This window comes from Dermochelys coriacea, chromosome 17 (assembly GCF_009764565.3).
Source record: "Dermochelys coriacea isolate rDerCor1 chromosome 17, rDerCor1.pri.v4, whole genome shotgun sequence".
Classification (NCBI taxonomy): Eukaryota; Metazoa; Chordata; order Testudines; family Dermochelyidae; genus Dermochelys; species Dermochelys coriacea.
In genome coordinates this window covers 16,236,473-16,259,331 of record NC_050084.1, presented here as the reverse complement: position 1 = coordinate 16,259,331, position 22,859 = coordinate 16,236,473, and the positions used below count along the sequence as shown (strand labels likewise).

Below are 22,859 nucleotides of genomic sequence, written 5' to 3'. Positions count from 1 at the left end.
TATAGTCAGTGCAACTTCCCCTTTTCAAGGTGGATACAAGAAGTTGCCCGATGTGCAGGCAGAGAAGGAGGAGAGGGCAGCAGTGAGTGTCCAGACAAACAGCTCTATCCTACCACCAGCTAAATAGCCAGATTCTAGCATTCAGTACAAGGGGCCAGCCTCAGCCATGGAAGATACATACATCAGACACATAGAGCTGCTTGGCTTCGAGAAAAGGTTTTTTCCAAGCCAACATTATGTAAGTACTCGGAGATTGCACTGCAGAGCAATAAACTGAAGGTTGTTTTTTTTTTTCTTTAGGTATAGTTTCCCTCGGCTTCGTTTTACCTTCAATTTTAAATAATACCTTGAAAGAGAAATTCTAAAAGTAAAATTTTGAGGGAATGCTGCTGCTCTTCTGAGCTGAGACAGCAGACTGGATTATAGCTAGAAATGTCTGTTCCAGACCTGAACACCCAAGAACGTCAGGAGACTTTGGGTCCAAATCTCAGCTGCTTGGCTGATTACTGTCTTTGTAATAGGCTGAACCAAAATGAGAGGTGCTCAGAACCAAGAACTTTGAGGCAAATAGGAACTGAATGCCCTGGCTCACAATCATCACTAGCTTTAATATGGAGGGTGTCACTGGGGGGTTTTGATCACTTGCCACTGTTGGAAAAGCAATTCTCCTGGCTCCCCGCTCTCCATTTCTCCCCAGTCTCTCTTGCATTTCTATTTTCTGACTAACCTTTTCAGTCCCTAATCTCTTTCTCTGTATACAACAGAGCTAGATGAAATTTTTCAATCAACATTTTTTTTTTGGGTGAGGAAAAAAGTTTTGCTGTAATAATTTTCTGTGAAAACAGTTCCACATTGATGAAATTTTCAATTTTTTTTATAAAAAAAAAAAATTTGAACCAAAATGAAAAAAATTGTAAATTCATTCTGAATTGTTGTCATGGAAAAAAACTGAAAATTTTAATGGAAATAAAATAGGTGTTTTCAACCAGTTCTACTTTTTTTTTTTTTTTAGATTTTTTTGTAGTTAAATATTGACTCTACTCAACTGCCCCGCAGCTGAGCCTCTACAGAGTTATCTGATTTTCTTCTAAGCATCACAGGAGACAGTCTTCTTGGGAAGAGAGATGAAAGAGAATGGGACTTTAGCCTCATGGATCAGTTCTGGGGGGCATTCCATTAGTGGGGGAAGTGTGGAAGAAAGCACAAGGGTATTTGAGAGGAGCAGACAAGCAGGTAGTCTAGACAGGCACCATGGGTAGTGTGAATGGGGGAGAGGGAAGAGTCCTATGTGATATTTGCTGAATGGCTATGTTTATAGGAAATCAGTCCTTTGTACCATCCTGTGCTCAAACCTACTGTACTATATATGCTTGCTGAAGTTTTTTTTTGTGAATAGAGAAAAATGAGGATTGTTACTGACACAGATTTGGAAATAGATTGTAGCTAGATGTGTGTGGGGGTGTGTGTGTGTGTTTTCCAGCAAACAAGAGTATCTACCTGGCATCTCTTGGAAAATGGATCACAGACAGTGATTGTTTCTACAGGGTGGTAAAAATTGGGGGTCCCACAGAATAAACTGCAGAATCTGAACTCTGTTTGTTGTTCAATAGGTTTACATGTTCCTGGTGAAATGGCAGGATCTAACTGAAAAACTAGTCTATCGAAAATTTACGGAGATATATGAATTTCATGTAAGTCAACTCTTGGTTGGTATTGGTTCAGGCAAAGTCTGGCTTGCGGGGGCAGAGGGCTGGAGGAGCTTCAAAGGCAATAACGAAGGCCAAATTCTGTCCGTTTTGGAGAGTGCTATACAGATTGTTCTGATGTGGTTATGAAGGCTTGAGGCCATATTCTGTCTAGCTAAACCTTTATTACAGGCTCATCATTGTGGTAGGGGAATGCCTATGCTTTTTATGCATGGAAGGTTCACAGTGACTTCAATGGAAGTTGTGCTTATGTTTTCAGAACCATAATATAAAACTTGTAGCATTCAGTCTGGGCGAGCTGATCTCGGATCATATGCGATCTGATTTCCCCAGGAGAGGGACAGGAATTGAGTGGCCTAGATACCCTATTAGCCACTTAAGTAGCAGCCTTTGCTAGGCTGATTTGGAAGAAGGCACTTGTCCCTTTTCATAGCACCTTCCAAGGGGGCCTTTGCCATTCACCAGACAGAGGAGTCTGGAACTGATTTTTCTTTCTAGCGACATTTTACTGCAGTGAAGTGAGAAGTTAAGCTGGATACAAACTGCCCTCGGGAGAACTTGTTACCACAAGGTACAGACATCCTGTCCCAGGGCTTCCTGGGAGAGTGGCTTCTCTAACTTGGTATTTCCAGTGGCACACGCCAATAGAGCCATCTGCCACTGCAGTCTATTGACAGTTTCAGGTTCACTTAACCATGAACGGTGTTTATCCATCTGGATAACAATCCTTTCCTTATGAGTGTTGTGAAGCTTTATTCCAGTTTGGAAAGTATTCCGGTCCCCAGATGGAGGCAGACTATTATTTGATGATTATTTCTTTGCCTTTATTTACAATTTGTATTAAGAACTAAGTGTTAAAGGGTAAAACGTTCCCATTTTCAAAAGAGACTTAGGAGCTAAAATCTCAATGAAAGGCAATGGGACTAAGTGCCTAAAAGTCACTTCTGAAAATGGGACCCAGCTCCTAAGTCACGTAGGCACTTCTGAAAATTTTACCTAACATCCTTGATGGGTGCCCAATCCTGCAAGGTGCTGAGTGCCATCAACTCTCAGGATCTGACCTTTTAATGCTAGTTATCTGATTTGTCAGCACAACCAGCGAGCTAGCTGTCTAGGTGCTATAAAATGGGCTTGCAAAATTGAGCTCCCCATTGGATGTGCAGTCAGAGGCCAAAGTTGAGGTCTTTGGAAAACCAGGGTCTGACTCTCTTCTACTGGTGTCCTCCGTCTGAGCCTGAGGAATGAGCACTCTAGGAATCGGATGGAATTTTGCCTAGATATGCTGACTGGACTGTGTGCCTAATACTGGTTTCTCTTCTCACGTTAGAAATCCTTGAAGGAAATGTTTCCCATTGAATCTGGGGACATCAACATTGAGAATAGGATCATCCCTCATTTACCAGGTAAGTAGATGTATAGAGCAGCCAATCTCTTCAAAGCAGGAAGCTGGAATGAAAAGAGACGGCAGCCCCTCTGTAATATGTCTGCATACACACAGACACCAGGGTCTTCATTGGGGATGGGTCCTGAGACCTTTAAAAGTATACAGTAACTCCATTAGGTGTAAGTAGCAGACTGTTGTAGTAACTGGAACTCTCCACTGGAGGAAGACGTGACTAAATGAACACCCACCGCAGGCGGCTTGGTGTACTTGTGCTTGTTGTGTATTTCCTGAAGTGTAGGTGATCAACTCTAGAAAAACACAATACAGCTGCAAAGTATGCCAGTGCTTTTAGAGGCATTTTAGCAGAATTGGGAGGTGCTTTTAGGTGAACTGACATGCTTCTGTTTAAAACAAACACGAAATTACTGTAAATAAAACAATCACTTCACATACTGTTTCAGATCACAAATCAGTAACCTCCTATAGCTCCACTTCTGGCAGATGCAGGGAAAGTGGTATAACTGCTCCCCATTAATGTACACTCATTTTCAGTCCCAGCCACTTCTCCCTCTTGCAATTTAGGGATGAGATGAGCGACTGCTGTAAAGACCCATGTCAGCCTAAGCACCATCCTTGGCAGACAGACAGCTTTCCAGCTCCCATGGCTACTTGTTAAGGCGGTGGGAGTCAGGAGATCTGGGTTCCGTTCCCAGTCTTCGGCAAGTCATTGCACCTCTCTGTGTGCCTCAGTTTCCCCTTCACTGTAAAATGGGGATAATGCTACCTATCTCCCTCAGAGTGATTGAGGATTAATTTGTGAATGCTTCTGAGGCAATGCATGCATAGAAATAGCCGTTAACAATACTTCCTTGGGATTACCTGAGTGAATAAGTGGAGCAGGATTTAGAACTCAATCAAGCTTACATGGAAATCAAGAGGTATTTGCCCATGGACTTTATTGGGAGCTGGATTTGGCATTAGTCCCTATCACTGATCTGAGTAACCTTTGGGTAAATGCAAACCTACCAAGTGCCATTGGTTGGGGGAATGCCCCCAAAGGCCCCGCTGTACTTTCCCCTGCCCTCATAAGGAATTTTACACACAAGTAGTTTCTCAAAGAAGATTTCACTTTGCTGACATTAGTTACTGTAATAGCTGTGGTGGGTGGGGTCATATTTCTCTGTCAGCATTTGTTGCTCTATTTTTAATGAAGAAATCCCTTAGAGATGAGGAACACCCAACATCAGGTCAGTTGGATTTAGCAGTGAAAGGTGGTGATCGTAAAGGGAAAGATGAAGAGGTATGTTCATCTGCCTCCTGTCTGGTGCATGAAAATTCTTGGCTCCGTTGCAAAGTTATTGCTCTGGTCAGACTGTAGCGGCAGTGTCTTGGTTTTGCTGAAAGGCCCCAGAAACAACATCTGTACGTTTGAGGAAGTTGTAAGATCCACCAGCATAACCAGGAGAGCTGCTTGTAACACTGATAGCAGTACTGGTGAAACACAGGAGTCGCTGAAATTATGAATCAAAAAGAAAAGGAGGACTCGTGGCACCTTAGAGACTAACACATTTATTTGAGCATAAGCTTTCGTGAGCTACAGCTCACTTCATCGGATGCATTTAAGAACAGATACTACATTTGATCTTAGCCATAAAGGCTGAGAAGCGAATATGAATGAAATCCCTTCAGACCTTTCTGAGTAACACGAGCAGGAAAAAATTGTTGTTCCACTTTTCTCAATAAATTAAAGAAACAGACAAAAAACTTCATTAAGAAATAGTTAATAGTATGTTGGGAAAACACAGCTGAAGCTCTGCCCTGTTGTCTTGCATATAGCCTGTATGTGTGCAGAATAAACAGCAGGAAACCACTCTCCATTATAAAATTCAAAGGACTCGCTGGAGAATTACAATTGCCACAGCAATGTGCAGTCTTTAATGTGCCGTATGTTGCACAAGACACCAAATGAATATAAGCCTGACCCAAAGAGCTCGAAGCCTGCGGTGTTGTCTGTACCAGGATAGGCATGAAGTTACTAGTATAGCTGAGAATGATGGGACCAGCTAGGTGCTGAGCACATCTGAAAATCTGACCATTTAGGTGCCTACGTGGGAGCAAAGCTCTTTGGTCATGTGGCCCATAGAGTGGGGGAGGGAAATACAGTCTCTGGCTAGGAGTAAATACATGTTTATGGGTGGGGACCCTACAGGTTAGAAGGGAATTTTCTTGGCTTCCACCTACACAAATAAACTACAGGTTCCCAAATTACAAATAACATTTGACAGTGAGGTACCGAGGTGACCTTCAAAAGACCTACATCAAGATAGACTTTCATTTCCCCGGAAAGAATGAATCAAAATGCAAATGGCACCCCTCTGTAACAGTGTTGAGATTCATTCCTCTCTGTCTGCCACCTGAATGCAGTAACCACCAGTATATTTATAGTGCTGATTTGCCTAAAGGCACATGGGTGTGCTCCAGAAAGAGCACATAGTAATATTGATTTGAGGAACTGAAAGAATTTCCCTTGTTAATGGGTGAAGTTAGTGGTTGCACTGGATTGTAATTTATGCATGCAGCTGTGTTCTTCAGAGTGCTTAAGACAATGTACTGATCATTTCATTACCTAACGCAAATGTGCTGGGTGAGGTGACAGTCAAAATTTCAGGAATATTAATTTCCTTGTATTATCTCCACAGTTCATTTATTCTCTCGCTAGCTTCTGCCAATAACTTAGCCCAGCCTCCCTGCTGCCTGTCTTCCTGCTGCAGATTTAAAGAATTAACGCACATGCTCATATGTCCTCTCCCTGCGCACCCCACCTTTCCCCCATCCTGTGTGAACAATCTGTAAGCAACATAATATGTAACAATGAATTATAGTTCAGGTTGAGTAACCAGCTTCACCTGTCCACTCCTGGTCATCTTCTGGTCTGAGGAGGTTTTTTCCCCTCCAGTTGATTAAATTGGATTATTAAATCCGAGAGCTGTAGGCTTCTGTTCAATAGGTGTAGGGCTTCTCTTAACAGGGCATCTCCTGTCGCTAAGTCTGAGGTGTGATCACTGCTGCTAGCAACACATGGCAATTCAATGGTGTGTGGAAGCGAGAGGAAGGATGACCCTACTTAGAGCACTACCTGGGACTTGGAACACCCGGGTTCAGTTCCCTGCTCTGCTACAGACTTCCTGTGTGAATTTAGAGTTACCCAGGCCGGGTCTACACTGGGAGCTTACATTGGTATTGGTATGTCTCTTGTGGGTGTGAAAAATCCATGCCCCCGCGAGATGTAACTATACTAACCTTGGGTGAAAACAGCGCAAAATGGACGGAAGAATTCTTACATTGATCAGGCGACCGCCTCTCAGGGAGGTGGATTACCGATGCTGATAGGAGAGTCCCACTGCTGTAGTGTTCTAAGGCTGGACCTTCCCTTAGCCTCTCTGTGTCTCAGATTTCTGCCTGCCAAAGGGTGGTAATAGCATGGTCCTGCTGCATAGGGAAGTTGTTCGGAATTAAGAAGTGGGATGGGCCAGTGGTTAGGGCACTCGACTAGGAGTGGAGACCCAGCGTCACGTCTCTGTTTGGCTGCATTCTTCCCGGGTGACCTTAGGCACGTTACTTAGGATAGGTCACCACTTAACATGCTGCGTCGACACTGATGCAGCTGCACCACTGGAGTGCTTAAAGGAAGATGCTCCTACACTGACGGGAGAGCTTCTCCCCTGGGCGTGGTTACTCCGCCTCCACATAGCGCTGTCTACAGGGGGTGGAGGTAAGGTTGGTATAACGATGTGGCTCAGAGGCAGTGGTCAATATTTTTCCTTCTCCAGGACTGTGTTTATAAAGCTTCAGCCTGCGCTGTGATCGTTAGAGAGAGAGAGGGGATCTCTCCACCTCATGTAAATGAAGCAGGGCCGTTTAGAACAAAGGCTAATCTAAATTGAGGTGGGCTTACCCTGGTGATGGCTGTGGGGATTACGTTAGAGCTCCACAGCGCTAACATGGGGTCTTCCTGTTGTGATCTGTACAGCGCTCTTCGTCAGCCAGTTCCCTTGTGGGGCTGGAAGTAATCTGCTCAGATTAGTACTCTCTCCACAAAACTGCTCTGTCTGTCTTCGCTACAGAGCTTCTGCTTAGAAGGTGTGCAACTGGCTGCCACTGGACTTCTGCTGCTTGCTTAACAAAAGGAGGAACTCTGTGCTCCGGAAGCAGAACTTCTTTAAAACTTAGCTCCATATTGACAATGGGCCTTTCAAAATGTTTGTCACGTTTTTCCAAAGCACCCTTGGGATGTAGCTGCACGGATGGCACCCATTTGGTGTCAGCAGTAGCCACCACTTTCAAAAATGTCCCCTGTAGCGTCTAAGGATGCTTTGAGATGCTCCCAAACTCCGTTACCTTAGGAGGGAGCAAGAAGCCATCTGACTAACAGTCACTGTAGATTAGAACCTTTTGGGTTCTCCTCAGCTCTTTTTCAGGTTGATATTCGTTATCAAGGTGACCTCTACCTTTACCAAGGCAACTCTACCAAAAGCGCTAGTCACAAAAAATAAGTCTCCCTGGTTTTCCTCTTTTCTAGCACCCAAATGGTTTGATGGCCACCGATCTACACAGAACAGGCAAGGCACGCTGAGTGAATACTGCTACGCCTTACTGAATCTGCCACACAAGATTTCCCGATGCTCCCATGTTCTGAACTTCTTCAAAGTCAGGCCTGATGACTTGAACCCACCCACAGACAGCCAGTGAGTATGGCCACTTCCACAAGAACTCAGGGCATCTTGGCCGCTTAAAAATCCAGTCTAGGTATTTTTCTGAGATCTGCTCTAGTTGAAACAGGAATTAATTCAGGGAAACCCTGCAGCCTGTGTTAGGCAGTGGATCAGACTAGATGATCACAATAGTCCCTTCTGGTTTTATAATCTACGAATCTAACTCAACTTGATGTTAAATTTGTAACCTACACATTTCTATGCAACTTTCTTATGTTTGTCCTTACCCAAGTGAGAAGGGGAAGAATTCTCACCCACTCAATTGCTGATGTTCCGATTTAACGTGATCAGATTCCTTGTATTAACATAATAGGAGACTAACATCCTGGAACATATAAATAATATATGATATGATATGATATGATATAATATATTACATAGCCGGAGTACTAACAACAGCTATAGTTAGTTGCCTGCACTTTTCCATTCTAAGCCCCTTTTCAGGTCAAATTTTCAGAAAGATTGAGTGACTATCGGGCTGAAGTATTTCAGGCCCAGCCTCTGCCCAAAGATGAGGTTATTTTCATTGTTGTATCGCATAGGAATTGGGTACTATCTCTTTAAATAGTTGATGAGCCCTCTAATGGCCTTCCCTGTCTTCTAAGGATACATCTACACTGGACCTGAAGGTGCAGGGATGATGGTCAGGGATGTAACTCCATGCTCGGGGCAACCCTAAACCTCTGACTGCCAGAAGCCAGGAGGGGAAAACGGATGGATCTTTCCAAATTGCCCTGTTCTGTACACTCCCCCGATGCTCTGGTACTGGCCACTGTCTGAGACTGGGTACTGGGCTAGATGGACTATGGGTCTGATCCAGTATGGCTGTTTTTATGCTCTTTGTATGGAGGGAAGGGAACCCTGTTGCTGATAGGACTGGGGAGAAAACAAAGGGTCAGCATCCACTGGCATTAAACTGACTTAACTCTTGTTTATCTAGCATCAAGAAACCAGAGACATATTTAGTGCCAAAGGACTCCAAGAAAAATGTCGCAGGTAAGAAAAAGTGGTGGTTTTTATTCTGATGCTCATAAGCAACCGTTCTAGCCACAGTGAGCACATGGTTCCATCGGTATCGTGGGAGAATAATCTCTAGGGTGGGACAGTGTTCAGCACAGGGCACCAGCTTCCTTGCCCCTTGGTACAGTAGGGCTGGCCCTGCTGCAAAGCAGATCTCCTCAGCCATGGGGCAGGAGGTGCCAGCTGCACAGAGAGCAGCACGGCCATCTCTGAGGAAGCAGCCTGTAGGGTGCGTGTAGTGAATAGAGAAACTGCTCCTGGAATGGCGAATGGAGGGTTCCATGCCAGCCTAAAGGAATGGCAGCCACAAAGCGGGTCCAATACAGATCCCACTGTGGCACTAAGTGCCAGACTCATGCACCCGGAAGGAGTCAACGGGGCCTCCAGGCCATGCTCTCACCATACACTGGTGAATGCATTGTATTGGAGGTTGCATTCCAACAGCACAGTCAGCCCTGATCCAGCAAAGCACACATGCCCAGTAAGAATGTATTGAAACGCGTGCTTAAATTGTTTGCAGAACTGGGGCCTTATGCCGCAGTCGCATTGTTTCTCGATAGAACTCAACAGAAACCAAGTTCCTCTCTTCATGCTTGGGGCACCCTACAGAACATTGATATGCTGCCCTCTCTCCTTTTGTACATAATACATGTTCAGTCCAGACGCTTCCCATTCATGACTGGAGTGGGTAGGTGAGGTCTCCTTGAAAGTCAAATCCATTCTCCTTTACTTGTAAGGTTTCAAACCTTCAGCCAGGGGCCTGCTCGGCTTGTGGGGCTGCCCATCCCTTCTGCAAATGCCATGAGTGATGGCAACTTGTGATGGGCAAACCTTTTCTGGGACACTTACGCGACATGCTAAATACTACTGCTTGCTTGCTTACTTTGCAATGAATACAATCATTTGGGGTCCTTAAGCAGCAGTGGCTGTCTTGCTAGTGCAATTATAATTCTTGCTGCTGTTTTTCTTGATCCTTGCTAGAGGAACTCCATTGTCCTGAGGGCGGTGAGAACACCAGAACTGCTACACCTTAGGGTGTGAGAAACTTTTGGACTTTCCACTGAGGTTCTGTGGAGTTTCCCTAACTTCTCTTTGGGCGATCAACAGAACTGTGCTGGATGGAAAACGATGACAAGAGTTCCTGAAATCCTGTCCCCGCTTCTCTCTTGCAGACATTACTGGCCCCATCATCCTGCAGACGTACCGAACGATTGCTGACTATGAGAAGAACTCTGGCTCTGAGATGGCTCTGAAAACTGGGGACGTGGTGGAGGTTGTGGAGAAGAGTGAAAGCGGTAAAGCCCATTGCTGTGGAGGGCTGCTCAGATCCAGCATGTTGTTTCAACCCATTGTAGAGACAGGGATTTTGTTTTGGGCCTATCTCTAGGTCTGCAGAGCCGCTTTCACAGAAGTAGCAAGGCCTAATGGGTTGGGAACAGACCTGAGCGCTAAGCACACTTGGGTTCCCTTCCTGACTCTGCTTCTGACTCATTTTGTGACCGCGCCAGTGCTGAGCCCCCAGCAGGGGCTAGGTGGGGAGGCAACGTGCCTTTCCAATTGCTTTGGGCTGTTAAGGCAGCAGGGATAGCTGGGATGGGGGAATCCTGCACCCACCTCTCTGCTGGAGGTACCCCCCAGAGAAGCCTTCTGGCTGTTCTGAGGCCACTGTGCATAGGTGATGGAATTAGGGGTGCTTGAAGTGCTTTCCATCATATCCAGGGTTTACAGTGTGATTCAATGGCTCTCGGCTCCCCCACTGTACGAATTGTTCCAGCCACTCTATACAGGTGCAACCACGGCAACATAGCCACAGTGCAGGGAGGAATTCCTCCCAGTGTGTCTGTAAATCAGAGCCCCTGCCTCCCTCCTGAGGGGTGGCTGAGCTAGTGAAAGCTTGTGCGGCGCTTTAGACCCGCAAGGTACTCGATGTGTGGACGGGAAGCTCTTTGAGGCAGGGGCCATCTTTTTGTTCAAACACCGAGCACAGGAGGGTTCTTGTCCCAGGCTGGGGCTCCTGGGTGCTACCGCAGGACAAAGAGATGATAATAAGGGAGTAATTAAGTGAGCATCTATGTATCAAAATGTGTTTTAAGAAATTCCGTGCCCTAAGTATGGAAGCTGAGAGCATTTATTTATATATAATATAATGTACAGTTCTGTAAAGACAGCAAGCACTCTATGATCACAATTCTGCCCCGAGTGAGGAAAACAGGGAGTCACATAACAGAGGACATCTCTTAGAGAGGCTGTGATGCAATCCGAGAAAGCCCTTTGAGCTTCCCTCATGACTCGTGGGATTGCTGCCCAACAAGGAAATAACCTTCTAAATTTACGGTCCGTATGGTTACAAAACAAAAGTGGACTTCCCCTCTCTGGTTTGTCATGGTAATTGACACAAAGAACCACTTCTAAACCGTGACCTACAGGAGCTACTCAGAGAAACACTGATGGCTTCCCTTCCTGCACAGTCAAGTCACTGTGAAGTGTTCAGAGGCAGATGCATGACTTATTTGTACATACACAGTAGCCTCTTTACCCCGATGATCCTTACAACAGCTCTTCCCAGTCCCCCTTCCACTCCTTTGCATCCTGTTGCTTTCCAAACAGAGGCTCCTTAATGACCAGTCCAATAGTCAATTAAAAGATCCAGGGTTTGGGTTTTGTTAGGTTGCCTTCAATGTTTTCTAGAATATTCTGGAACAGCTACTTTGGTAAACTTCTAAATGTAGACAGGGCCTTAGAGAATCTTAACAAATTTTATAGGCTTGGAAGCCCTGGACAGCTCCAGTTATGCTGTTGATGCTTCATTGGTAGGAGAGGCACAACAGTAAGCCCTGAAATTGAATATCAAGATAGGTTGTCCCATGGTTCTGCCGTTTAATTGTCCCACAGTTAAAGAACAAGGACAGGATACATGGATTCTCTTCTCCAGCCTGCTAGAGACTGTGTGTGACCTCAAGGAAGTCCCTTAACCTCTCTGTTTCTCTCTCTTCCCCTTTCTCTCCAATGTGGTTAATGACTCCCCCCCTCGCTCACAGGCCTGGGCTGAGAGTTTATTTGTACAGGCTTTGGAGATGCAGCCTGTCAAGTACAAGGCATTACAGTGAATAGTAAAGTCTGCTGTGCTGGCTTTGTTACAGGCTGGTGGTTCTGTCAGGTAAAGAATAAACGTGGCTGGGTCCCAGCCGCTTACCTGGAGCCTATGGAAGGTCCTGATGAATCTGAAGAGCAGGATCCGAACTATGCAGGTAAAAAGAACAAACCCCCACCAATTGATCCACGCTGGACATCTCCATGTTTCTGACCAGGCTTCTGGAGTAATCCTAGAAGAAACTGCACTTAGATGATCCATTTCCGAATGTACAGTGAGCCAGTATGTGCTAGGGCTGGACTTCAGGAGTATAGCCAGTGCTGTTTGAATTCCCACGCAGTGGCACCATGATCAATGACGCTTATAGTTTAGGTTCCTCACTATTGACCTCAGGAGCTCCCAGTAACCTGAGACTCCACACTATATAGATGATTGTTCAACTTCTAGGAATTGTTGCATGGTCTCTTTTTTTTTTTTTTGCTGGTGGCTACTATGAGACTGTTGCACGTATATTTCATTAACGAGTTAGTACATAAGCAAGATGTGGTATCGAGCCTCAAGAAATAGGGAGGCCGGAAAGGGTCAGATATGCTGTGGATTTGGTGCTCTGTAGTTCCCAGACTGACTGGCTAATACAGGCAGGATCCCTCCAAGTCCTTGTCTGGAATCAAGACCCATGGAAGGGCTTTTTTCTATTGAAAGATGTAACAGGTTTTTTTTATTAACCTTCAGTGTTCACATCCATAAGGCATATCTCACACCAGAAGGTAAGTTATTGTAGGCTCATGCTTCTTTGCACTAACGTCATATTTTGGTGGTTTTTGAAAGATTGTAACAGCTTGAACGAGCATTGTACTTCCTTGTTCCTCATTGTGTCCTTGGAAGCTCAATTACTGGACTACTATTCAGCATTGTTAAATGACTCTCCCTGCTTTTGTTGACTGCTTCTAACTAAGTTGGAGGTCTTGCCATATTGGCTCAAAACTAGAGAGGGGCCCAAATCTAACCCCAGCACTTGAACCTCACCAAACTTTGGAGAAGTCCAAATCTGGATCCAAACTATGCAGCTTAGAGTCCCAAAGCATCCTGGGTCTTGTTTAAAATGGGATACATTGTTTGTGTGTTCTCTGTCATTCCGGAGCTGTGGTCTGGATCACTGAAGAGCCTTTCCTTGGATTTTAACACCTAATGCATCCTCTAAGCCTTTGTTTCTATTATCTTGTGCTCAGGGGAGCTCTTTGTTGTCAGAAAAGGCTACACAGCTGCTGAGGATGATGAGCTGACACTGAAAGAAGGAGACACCATAGAGGTTATCCATAAGCTACTTGATGGCTGGTGGGTTGTCAGGTAAGAAAAATCCAAATCGCATGTCAGGGTAAATGGGATTTGGTTCTTTGAGCCACTCTGGGGGAGGGATAGAGAGAGAGAACCTGGCCATTCAATCTATTTACCAACATAAATTATAGGGTGGTGGTTATAAACGAGGCTGGTAGCATCACCCATTATTAAGGTCGGCTAACACTTCCCATTATAAGACCCTGTTTTCAGTTGTTTATAATTTTGCCAAACTTCAATCATTTGGGCTGAAGTTTGCCATGCTAGGTGTCTGCCTCAGATAGATTTTTTGGAGGCAGGGTGGTGTGGAATTTCACCCCAGACATTGAGCTGTTCCCAAAAAGGAGGCTGGGGAAAAATACATTGATTCCCCACTCTCTCCGTATTAAACTATTTGGGAGACCTTTTCCTTTAAAAGCTTTAGTGCCCCCATGCTTTGGAGCAGGACCTTGAAACGTATGTTGCCTTTGTGTCAGGGATGTGCCTTTTGCCATCCCCGTGACAAATTGGGCCAAGTTATAAGCTTTTCAAAACTAGCAGGTGGCACTTGCTCAGTGGAGACTTGCTGTCGCACAGCTAGAAGCCCTGAAGATTCTGTTCACAGTGAGCCTATTCCAGCCTTATCTGAGCAGAACTTCCCCTGAAACTGCACTGCTGTGGGTCACGCTGGGGCAAGGCATAGGAATGGAAAGCAGGGAAGCTCTTAAGTATTTTCAGTAACCCTGCGGCTGGCACCAAGTTGCATGGAGAAGGAAGCTGCCTGACTTCACTGCACAGGGGGAAAAGGGCCAAGGGGATGGGGTTGAAGAAGCATGAACGTCTAGCTTCTCAGAGGGTGCAAATCACAACTGGGCCTGATGGCTGGTGAGGGGCTGAGGGAGATGGGGACCTGCTGGGCAAGGAGAATGGGAATGTGTGGGAGGTGGAGAATAAGATCCGACAAAGAGACAGAGTTTGGGGGAGAACTGAACCTGGCTGGGCAGCGTGGGGAGGGAGACTGGACAGGGAGCCAGTAGGGAGAAAAGCCTACGGGGAAATTAGTAATTCTGTCTTCAGAGCCGGGTTTGAATCGTGTGCAGTAAACGAGGCCTGGCACCACGCATTTGAACAACACAATACTGAATAAGAAAAGGAGTACTTGTGGCACCTTAGAGACTAACAAATTTATTAGAGCATAAGCTTTCGTGAGCTACAGCTCACTTCATCGGATGCCATCCGATGAAGTGAGCTGTAGCTCACGAAAGCTTATGCTCTAATAAATTTGTTAGTCTCTAAGGTGCCACAAGTACTCCTTTTCTTTTTGAGAATACAGACTAACACGGCTGCTACTCTGAAACAATACTGAATAGCTGCTCATTCAGTGAGCACCGTCCATCTGCGCACTGAATGCGGCAGGGGGCCTGTGGGGAAAAATAGGATGTGAGCACCTAATTATCGACTGTATTGTATATTATATTGCATTTGGGAGTCAAAATTAAGGCTGCACAGGCCATCCTAATTCTGGCAATTCCTAACATTTGTGTGCATGGCTTTGCAATCTTAGTGATGCTCTTTTAACATAGTGTTTGAGTGTGTAATGATCTATTGTATGCCATAGAATTAATGGTACATTGAGATGGATTCTAGCCAGCTGATTGGCTAATGTTTAGGGCATTGCAAGCATTCACTACGTGCCTTTTGAAACTGTATCACCCAATCCAGAGAGATGTCCTGTGTGCTCTGATCAGAGGCCTGTGAACCAGGAATGCTGGCATTCTAATGCCGGCTCCTAATACCCACTACATCTATGACCTAGGGCAACTCACCTAACTGCTCTGTCCTGGTTCCTCACTTGTAAAATGGGAAGGGTAAAGGCCACATCACAGGCATGTTGTGAGGATAATTCATTAGTTAATGATTACAAACAATGAGGATGTACAAGTGTGATAGAAGTGCCAAGTATTGTAACTGTCCATGGAGGTAATGGGTGGGTGGTGGTGGAGGGAGCTGTTGGTTTGCTATAGCAATCCTGGTGCAGGGCATTTTCAGCTATTGTTAATCAGCTGCATTGTCCCATAGAGCATCAGCGACTCCCTGGTGGTCTTTAAGCCTCAGGCAATGCTTTGCACCTTAATTGTTACTGCTTAAATAAAACAGACGCTTTAAGACACTATGAGCAATGTTTTAAGGGCTTAATGCAACTCCCTTACAAGTTAATGGAATTTAGATCAGGCCTTAAAATCCATTTCTCAGTGTAATGATCTTATCCACTCATTCTCTAGAACAGACAAAGTCTCTGAGGTATCTGCAGGCAGGTTTTGAGGTGGAGGAGAAGATGAGCAGGTTGCTTTGTCAGCTGTCACCACTACTAGAGGTTAAAAATAATACCCCAGAACTGCTAAAATGCCAGGATGGTAGATTTATAGATTTCAAGGCCAAAAAGGACCATCTAGTCTGACCTCCTGTAGAACCCTGGCCACAGAACTTCCCCCAAAATCATTCCTCAAGCAGACCTGTTAGACAAACATCCCATCTCAATTTAAAAGTTGTCCGTGATGGAGAATCCTCCACGAATCCCTTGGTAAGTTGTTCCCCTGATTTGCAGACATGCTGTTGTGCTGATCAAGGAGTGGTAGGTTTAAGTGATGTTGTTTTGCACCCCAGGAAGGAAGAAATCACCGGTTACTACCCCTCCATGTATCTGCACAAATCTGGGGAAGAGAACAACCCTGTGAAGAATATGCTGAGAAACAGAGGTGCCCCTCCTAGAAGGTAGGGTGGTCAAACAGGGTCTGATTGCCCTGTGGAGACAGTGTGATGAAGCGAACCAGCCCTAGAAATGAGGAACTACCTAAGTGCTATGTGAGGGGTGGGGGAAGGAGGGTTGCTATGAGGCTTCCTTTCTGAAAAGAAAGACAAAGGAACCAATCTTGCAAGGTGCCTGCTGAGTAACCATTGACATTACTGGGATATGAGGATGCTAAACTCTTTTTCAGAACAGCCTTCCTCCTATGCAGCCTTCGCTCGAGCACTCTCTCTACTCGGATTTACCTCTAGGTGTCTACCTGCAAAGTTTCTTCTCTGGGGATAATCTTGGTTAATTTTCAGATTGGATTCTGCTTTCAAACTGTGTTCGCTGCGTCTTTGAGCAGAGATTCGACTAATCGGAGCTGCCAAACTAGCTAATCTGATGGGAGGATTTGAGCTAATGGAAGGGATTTTGTTTTGATAGAGAAGATAAAAGGCAATAAAACTCCCCGGTGCTGATACAGCAACAACTGCTGGAAAGTGCAGAGTTAAATGGTCTCTCTTCATTTCTGCATCATTCCAAGGCAGGTTTCGTACATAAGCTCCCAAATCCAGTTTGTGGTCTGATCCTGAGCGGGTGTGGATTGGCATAGCCTCACTGATGTCCATGCAGTAAATATCTAGTCAAACTATAATATCTGTAGGGCACCAGTCACTGGAGTATGCAGTTGTCACGACACAGAAAGAGAGAGACACTCTAAAGATAATACAAGTGAGGGATGAACCACGAAAAGCAATGAGTTTGGGTTCAGTCTGGTTAAGCACCCAAAAGCTCTGCTGTTGACTTGCATTATCCAAACAAAGGAGCGCTTGTAAGGGACACATACCTCCCATTGTGAAGATAATTGCTTCTACTTAAGGCAGCTATGAAATGGGTGCATGTAATTTCACAGATGTGAAGAGTGTTGAAATTTTAGGAGGGTAATGGAGGTATGGTAATGGAGTATGAAGCCTCTCACACTTAGGTAAACAGTATGAACCCAGTGTAAAAAAATAGCCGGGATAAATAGTAGGTGCCATCTGCTCATAGCTGTTTGATGCACCGGTTATGAAAATGAGTTGGTCTTAGTTCAGATCCCAAAAGAGAGGCAAACACCTGCTCAGAACTCCCAGGGGCAGCATGCTATCTTATTCCAGCTGGGAATCTGGGCCGCATGTCTTTGTGTTTGTGTTTATTTTCACTTTGTACAGTACTTTATTTGTGTGTGATAGGTGTAGCTCAGGAAACAGGCTGAAACCAGGCTTCCTAAATCATGTAATCTGATCATTCTATGGGCCAGGTTCTGATCCCACTGAAATTTATGGGAATTTTGCCATTGACATCAAATGGACCAGTATTTTAGTGTGTGTATGACACACACGCAATCTGAATGCTCTGATAGCCATGAATTCCTACATCGGAATTACACTGGTTGTATACCAGAAACAATGGATATAAATAGGCATAGGTGAGCAATGTGGACCAATGGATGGGGCACTCTGCCACTCATCTGCTATGTGATCTAAGGCAAGTAACTGATGCTCACCTTCCTCTGCAATGTATTTTGAGCTCGATGGAAGAACTAAGTAAGCGTTGCTGTTTACTGTAATTATATCCTGGCTTCACACTTATTTATTCATTTTTAAACCATTCATTCATAGCAGCTAGATGTTGCCTGACTCATTTTACACAACAAACCACATAAGGTTACTCTTAGTTGCTGACATTAATCCATGGTCCTTTTGCCTGGGATAATCAAAAGCAATCACAAGCTAAATCCAATGAGCTCTCCTCAGGATGAGACTCTGCCAGACCTACAAGAGAACCTGTGGGAACCTGTAAGTAAGAAAGAATAGATAGCTAAAATGGCAAAAGCTGAAAGATTCACTCTTTCTCTACGCAGGTCGACCATCCGAAATGTCAAGAGCATCCACAAGCAAAGCCGAAGACAGATCAGCCAGGAGATGTACAGACGGAACAGCATGAAGTATAGGAAGATGAAGATGCAGAGCAATCTCCAGAACAAGTCCAACACTATCAGTAAGTTTCAGTCTGACGTACCCACTAGACTGAAAGCCTGTGTCATGTACGGCAGGGGGTGAGGATGGTTGTACTCAAGGAGACCCTTATGTGCATTAGGTCTCTGGGCTGGTGGACATCACTACGCTTCCTAGTCTATCCACCACACGGCAAGTCCTCATACCTTGCTGATGTTGCTCAGGGGTGTTTGTGACAGAGAGAGAATCCACACACCAGAGTTAATGACGGCCACTTGGTCTAATTTTGAGCTGCACACAGCACTTCTACAGCAGTTCCAGGCAACCAAATCAATGCCAGGTCAATCCAGACTGTAAGGAATGGCCAAGAGTCAGATTTTCAAGGAGCCAAACATGTGCACCTCCCATTGCCTTCACTGATGGCTATGGGTGCTCAGTGCTTACAAGCATCAGGCTACAAAGGAGTTTGGTTTATTCTCTTTAGAACGGTACAGACTGAGGGGCTCTAGAGAAATTGTCTTCATTATGAAATGGCCGATGAATCTGATGGTGGTTACAGTCTCTCGCAATCCTGACAAAGCAGTTTTCTACAAGCAGTAAATAGGGAAGTGGGTTTCATACAAAGAGTTAGACATATATGGAAAAAGTAAAAGGGAAAGGCCACTGAAGCAAAGACTGCAGAAGGAGTGAGTTCAAGAGATGCATAGGTTCATTTCTGGAATAGCAGGGCATTGAGCGTATGAAAAATCATGGAGGTGGAAATAGGGCAGGCCCCAGAAGGGCAGGTACTAACCCCCAAAGGGTTGAAACTGAGTTCCGATTTCTGAAATGTCTTAAATGCCTGCAAATAATGGGAGGTAATGTATGGAAAGCCCAGTGATGCATTTGTGACGTTCCTAGTGAATGGGAAGCTATACAATGATCTTGGAGCAACACGGCAAGCTAAATAACACATTGAGTTAGACAGAGAGAGACCCACACCAAACCTCTGGATCCAGACTTTATAGGCCTAGAGTTTAAGGCTAGAAGGGATTAGCAGATCATCTAATCTGACCTGTCTAACACAGGCCACCCGCACTCCATACACAACAACTGAAATTAAACCAAAGTGTTATAGCCTTTGAGAGACTAGACTATCATGAGCCACAGAGAGAAAATAGGAGAGACTCAGGTGCATCCAGTGCCTGAGCCCCTGCAATGGCAGGGAATTGATTGTGATATACCCAGATGAACCTAGCAAATGGCCCATATCCCCATGCTGCAAAGGAAGGTGAAACCCTCCAAGGTCACTGCCAATCTGACCTGGGGAAAAATTCCTTCCTGAATCCCAACCCCACATCCAGCGATCAGCTAGATTCTGAGCAAGAACCAGCCAGCTACCCAAGAGACAACTTGAAACTTGATCCAAACTCTGCTGCTGGCTCTTTGCCTGCAATTTGGTGAATCAAAAAATGTTGTGACATCAGCCCCCTCAACTAATCAAGGGCCTGATCCTACAAGGTGCTGAGCACCTCATTAGAGCCATGATTTAGCAAAGAGCTTTAAGCATGTGTCCATCCCTATTAGCAAAACGTATAAACATGAGCCTGACTCCAAGCACCTGCTTAATTCCCACAGAACTCAATGGAGGTGCTTAAAGTTAAGTACGTGCTTTGTTCTTGCTTTGACTAGAGGCTAATTGAGGATGCTCAGTACCTTTCAAGATGCGCTTCTCACCTCATATAGGATTGGGCCCATATTTAGTAAATTATCATATGATATAGGTGGATGAAATTCTCTGGCCTGTGTTACACAGGAGGTCAGACTAATGATCTAATGGTCCTGTCTGGCCTTGAAATCCAGGAATAAAGCAAACCACAGAAAAATGTAGAGAGAAGGAAGGGAAAAATACTTTCCCCAGGTGGAAGTTTTTGAATGTTTAGAACAAGAGAGTGATGGCTTTATGGGGGTTGATGCTAACAAATCCTTCACAGATTGTAAATCATTTTTTCAGCCGCTGTGTTCCCTTTAGAAGGAGCCAATCTAGTACTTGATCTTGGACCCACTGACATCACACTTTTATGCTGGGATCAAATTCACTGGGACTAGGGTACCTATGTCACTTGGCCTCCTCTGAAAGTCCCAGACCAATATGCATAGATATTAAAGTGGTCCTGGCATGGAACTTTCACATATTTTTATGTCTTGTCATTTGTAGGAGAGAAAAATGAAATGGTGGAAAATGTGTCCAAGGCCCAACCGGCTGTTCCGCCACGACCCAGTAAGGACCTGATCATGAATCGTTGTACAGAGAGCACGAAGAACAAGATCAAATGATCCCATTGGGGAAAAAATATAAAGCTGATGCTTATTCTCTGCCAGGACTCTGTAGCCAGACTGGACAGTTCTGGTGAATGTTGGCACCACTACGAGAGTGGCAGTCGTCATAGAGTTTCTCAGAGCTACAGGTTATGGCACTTCAATTAAGGTTCCACATATAATTCAGCCTCTCAACAAATCTGAATTGTTCTAACCTTGATGGGACAAATTTAGTCTTCATTTATACTTGTGCAATCCCAGGGAGTACAATGAGGCTGAATTGGTGCACTAGGACAGAATTCGGCAAGATATTCTCAGTAACTGATTACATTTTAAAAAAAAGTTTACTATGATCTGCTACACAAAATATGGCTGATCAAGGATCAGGGGGTAGCCGTGTTAGTCTGTATCCACAAAAATAAAGAGGAGTCCGGTGGCACTTTAACGACTAACAGATTTATTTGGGCATAAGCTTTTGTGGGTAAAAAACCCACTTCTTCAGATGCATGGACTGAAAATTACAGATACAGGCATAAATATATACTGGCACATGAAGAGAAGGGAGTTGCCTTACAAATGGAGAACCAATGTTAAAGGCCAATTTAGACGGGATGGATGTAGTCCACTCCCAATAATTGATGAGGAGGTTCACTCCATGCAGCTGAAGAAGTGGGTTTTTTACCCACAAAAGCTTATGCCCAAATAAATCTTAGTGTCTCTAACTGGTAGTGATCAATCTATTAGGGATCGATTTATTGTGTCTTGTCTAGATGCGATAAATTTATCCCCGAACGTGCTCCCCATCGACTCCGGAACTCCAGCTTGTGAGAGGCGGAAGCAGAGTCGATGGGGGAGCAGCAGCGGTCGACTCGCCGCCATCGTCATGGCCAGGTAAGTCGACCTAAGATACTCCGACTTCAGCCATGCTATTCGCATAGCTGAAGTTGCATATCTTAGGTCGACTCCCCCCGCCCACAGTGTAGACCAGGGCTAACATGTCACCGGACTCCTTGTTACAGTTGATCATGGCACTGATCAGATGAGCTGTTGGGTGAACTCGTCTCTCATTGACCTGCAGCCCCTTCTGGGCTACCTGGGACTTCACTGACTTTTTTGCATCGAGCAATAAGAGATTCTTAGTTGATTCTTTTCCCACCATTTGAACTTGGAACCTAGATGATATGGTTTGCACTTATTAGCTTGCTCTGTAATATAGCCATTTTTGTGACTCTGTTATTGTAGGAGACTCCCATGTAAAGTTAATACATACATCTCTCTTAATCCAGTACAGTGTTTTACTAGCTAAATATGTCTGTGGTTTGAAAAGGCATTTTATGTGTGTAATACACTCATGTTGGCTAAATGACTGATTGATTAAACAAGTCAGAGAAAAGAGCTGCTGAATTGCAATCTGACTCCTGCAGCCAAGATCTGCTACACGTTCAACAAAAGTTGAGTGGCATATTGCAAGAGTTACTGAAGAAAGGGATTTCCTGACAGATCCTTCCCAACATGCAGTGGCTATTGCACAGTGGGTTTACCACAGGCCTCTTACAAAAGATGTTGATATCAAAGAGGAAATTCCATCTGGCTATCTACAGTAACAATCTATGGCTGTAATTGTAACTGATAACTTTTGCAAAGTGTCCAAGGGCTGCTAGGGTCTAACAAAATTTGGCTCCCTCCTGCCTTCTAATGGGAAAACAGAAAAACGTGTAGAGACTCTCATTTATTATTTGTATCGGGTTTAAAAACAGTAAGTCGGCCCCATGAAAATCACGGGATTGTCTTAAAAATCATGAGATTTTTACACAACAAAGTTGAGATTCTTGGATTTGCCGTCTTGATTTTTGAGGCTTTAGGCGTTTTCAAGCTTTTCTCTGCAGTCATAAAGGCTAGAAACTTACTTTGCATAAGAACCTCAGCTTTCATTAAAAAATACCAAACACCAAATAGCATGAGACTTGTGATAAATGGGCGAGAGTTGGCAGAACTGCCTGGTAGCACTTCCAGACCTCAGTGACAGACAGGATCAGCTAATGTGATAGATGCTGCTTTATGCATATAACCAAATGACCGTGCCTGCCCCGTTGAGCCGGCAATGTCAGTACGTAGGCCTTTTCTTCCCCATGCGAGGGGGGTTTGAGAGAGCGAGCCAGAGGGCTCTTTCCAAGTATGTTCAGTCTCCGTTCGGTGTTTTTTGCTTTTCTTCTCTATTAAAACATTTTTGAGGTTCTCCCTGCGTTGGTTCCTCTCCATCCCCCTTTCAGGCTCAGCTTCTGAGCTGCTCCGGCATCAGGGGCCAGGAGGGAGATGGGCCGAGGGCGAAGCTCAGGGAGGAGGGTGGGGCCCGGGGCCCAGAGCTGCCATGGACACAGGCCCCCTCTGTGTGAAAAAGAAGCAAAGGTTAGAGAGGGGAGAAAAGGGGAGCGGGGGTGCCTGGTGGAAGGGGGGCAGCTGGGCCCAGGCCTCCTGCCCTTGTTCAGGGA

General features: G+C 45.0%; 1 protein-coding gene and 1 pseudogene across 1 annotated transcript; one reads left to right on the top strand and one right to left on the bottom strand.

Annotated features, from left to right (window-relative positions):
- Positions 1 to 22,606, top strand: NCF1 (neutrophil cytosolic factor 1). The gene is made up of 11 exons (XM_038375856.2): positions 1 to 238; positions 1,611 to 1,691; positions 3,034 to 3,109; positions 7,670 to 7,835; positions 8,803 to 8,858; positions 10,055 to 10,177; positions 12,023 to 12,130; positions 13,203 to 13,320; positions 15,952 to 16,059; positions 17,979 to 18,115; positions 20,270 to 22,606. The coding sequence occupies exons 1-11, from the start codon at positions 167 to 169 to the stop codon at positions 20,386 to 20,388; spliced, it is 1,164 nt and encodes a 387-aa protein (XP_038231784.1). The 5' UTR covers positions 1 to 166; the 3' UTR covers positions 20,389 to 22,606.
- Positions 4,646 to 4,759, bottom strand: LOC119844886 (annotated as a pseudogene).
- Positions 22,607 to 22,859: the final 253 nt, after the last annotated feature.

Bases quoted from the DNA above. Each gene is read 5' to 3' on its own strand.
- NCF1 (XM_038375856.2), top strand. From the start codon at position 167: ATGGAAGATACATACATCAGACACATAGAGCTGCTTGGCTTCGAGAAA. The intron at 13,321-15,951 runs GTAAGAAAAATC...TTTGCACCCCAG, and splicing joins GATGGCTGGTGGGTTGTCAG to GAAGGAAGAAATCACCGGTT. The intron at 16,060-17,978 runs GTAGGGTGGTCA...TTCTCTACGCAG, and splicing joins AGAGGTGCCCCTCCTAGAAG to GTCGACCATCCGAAATGTCA.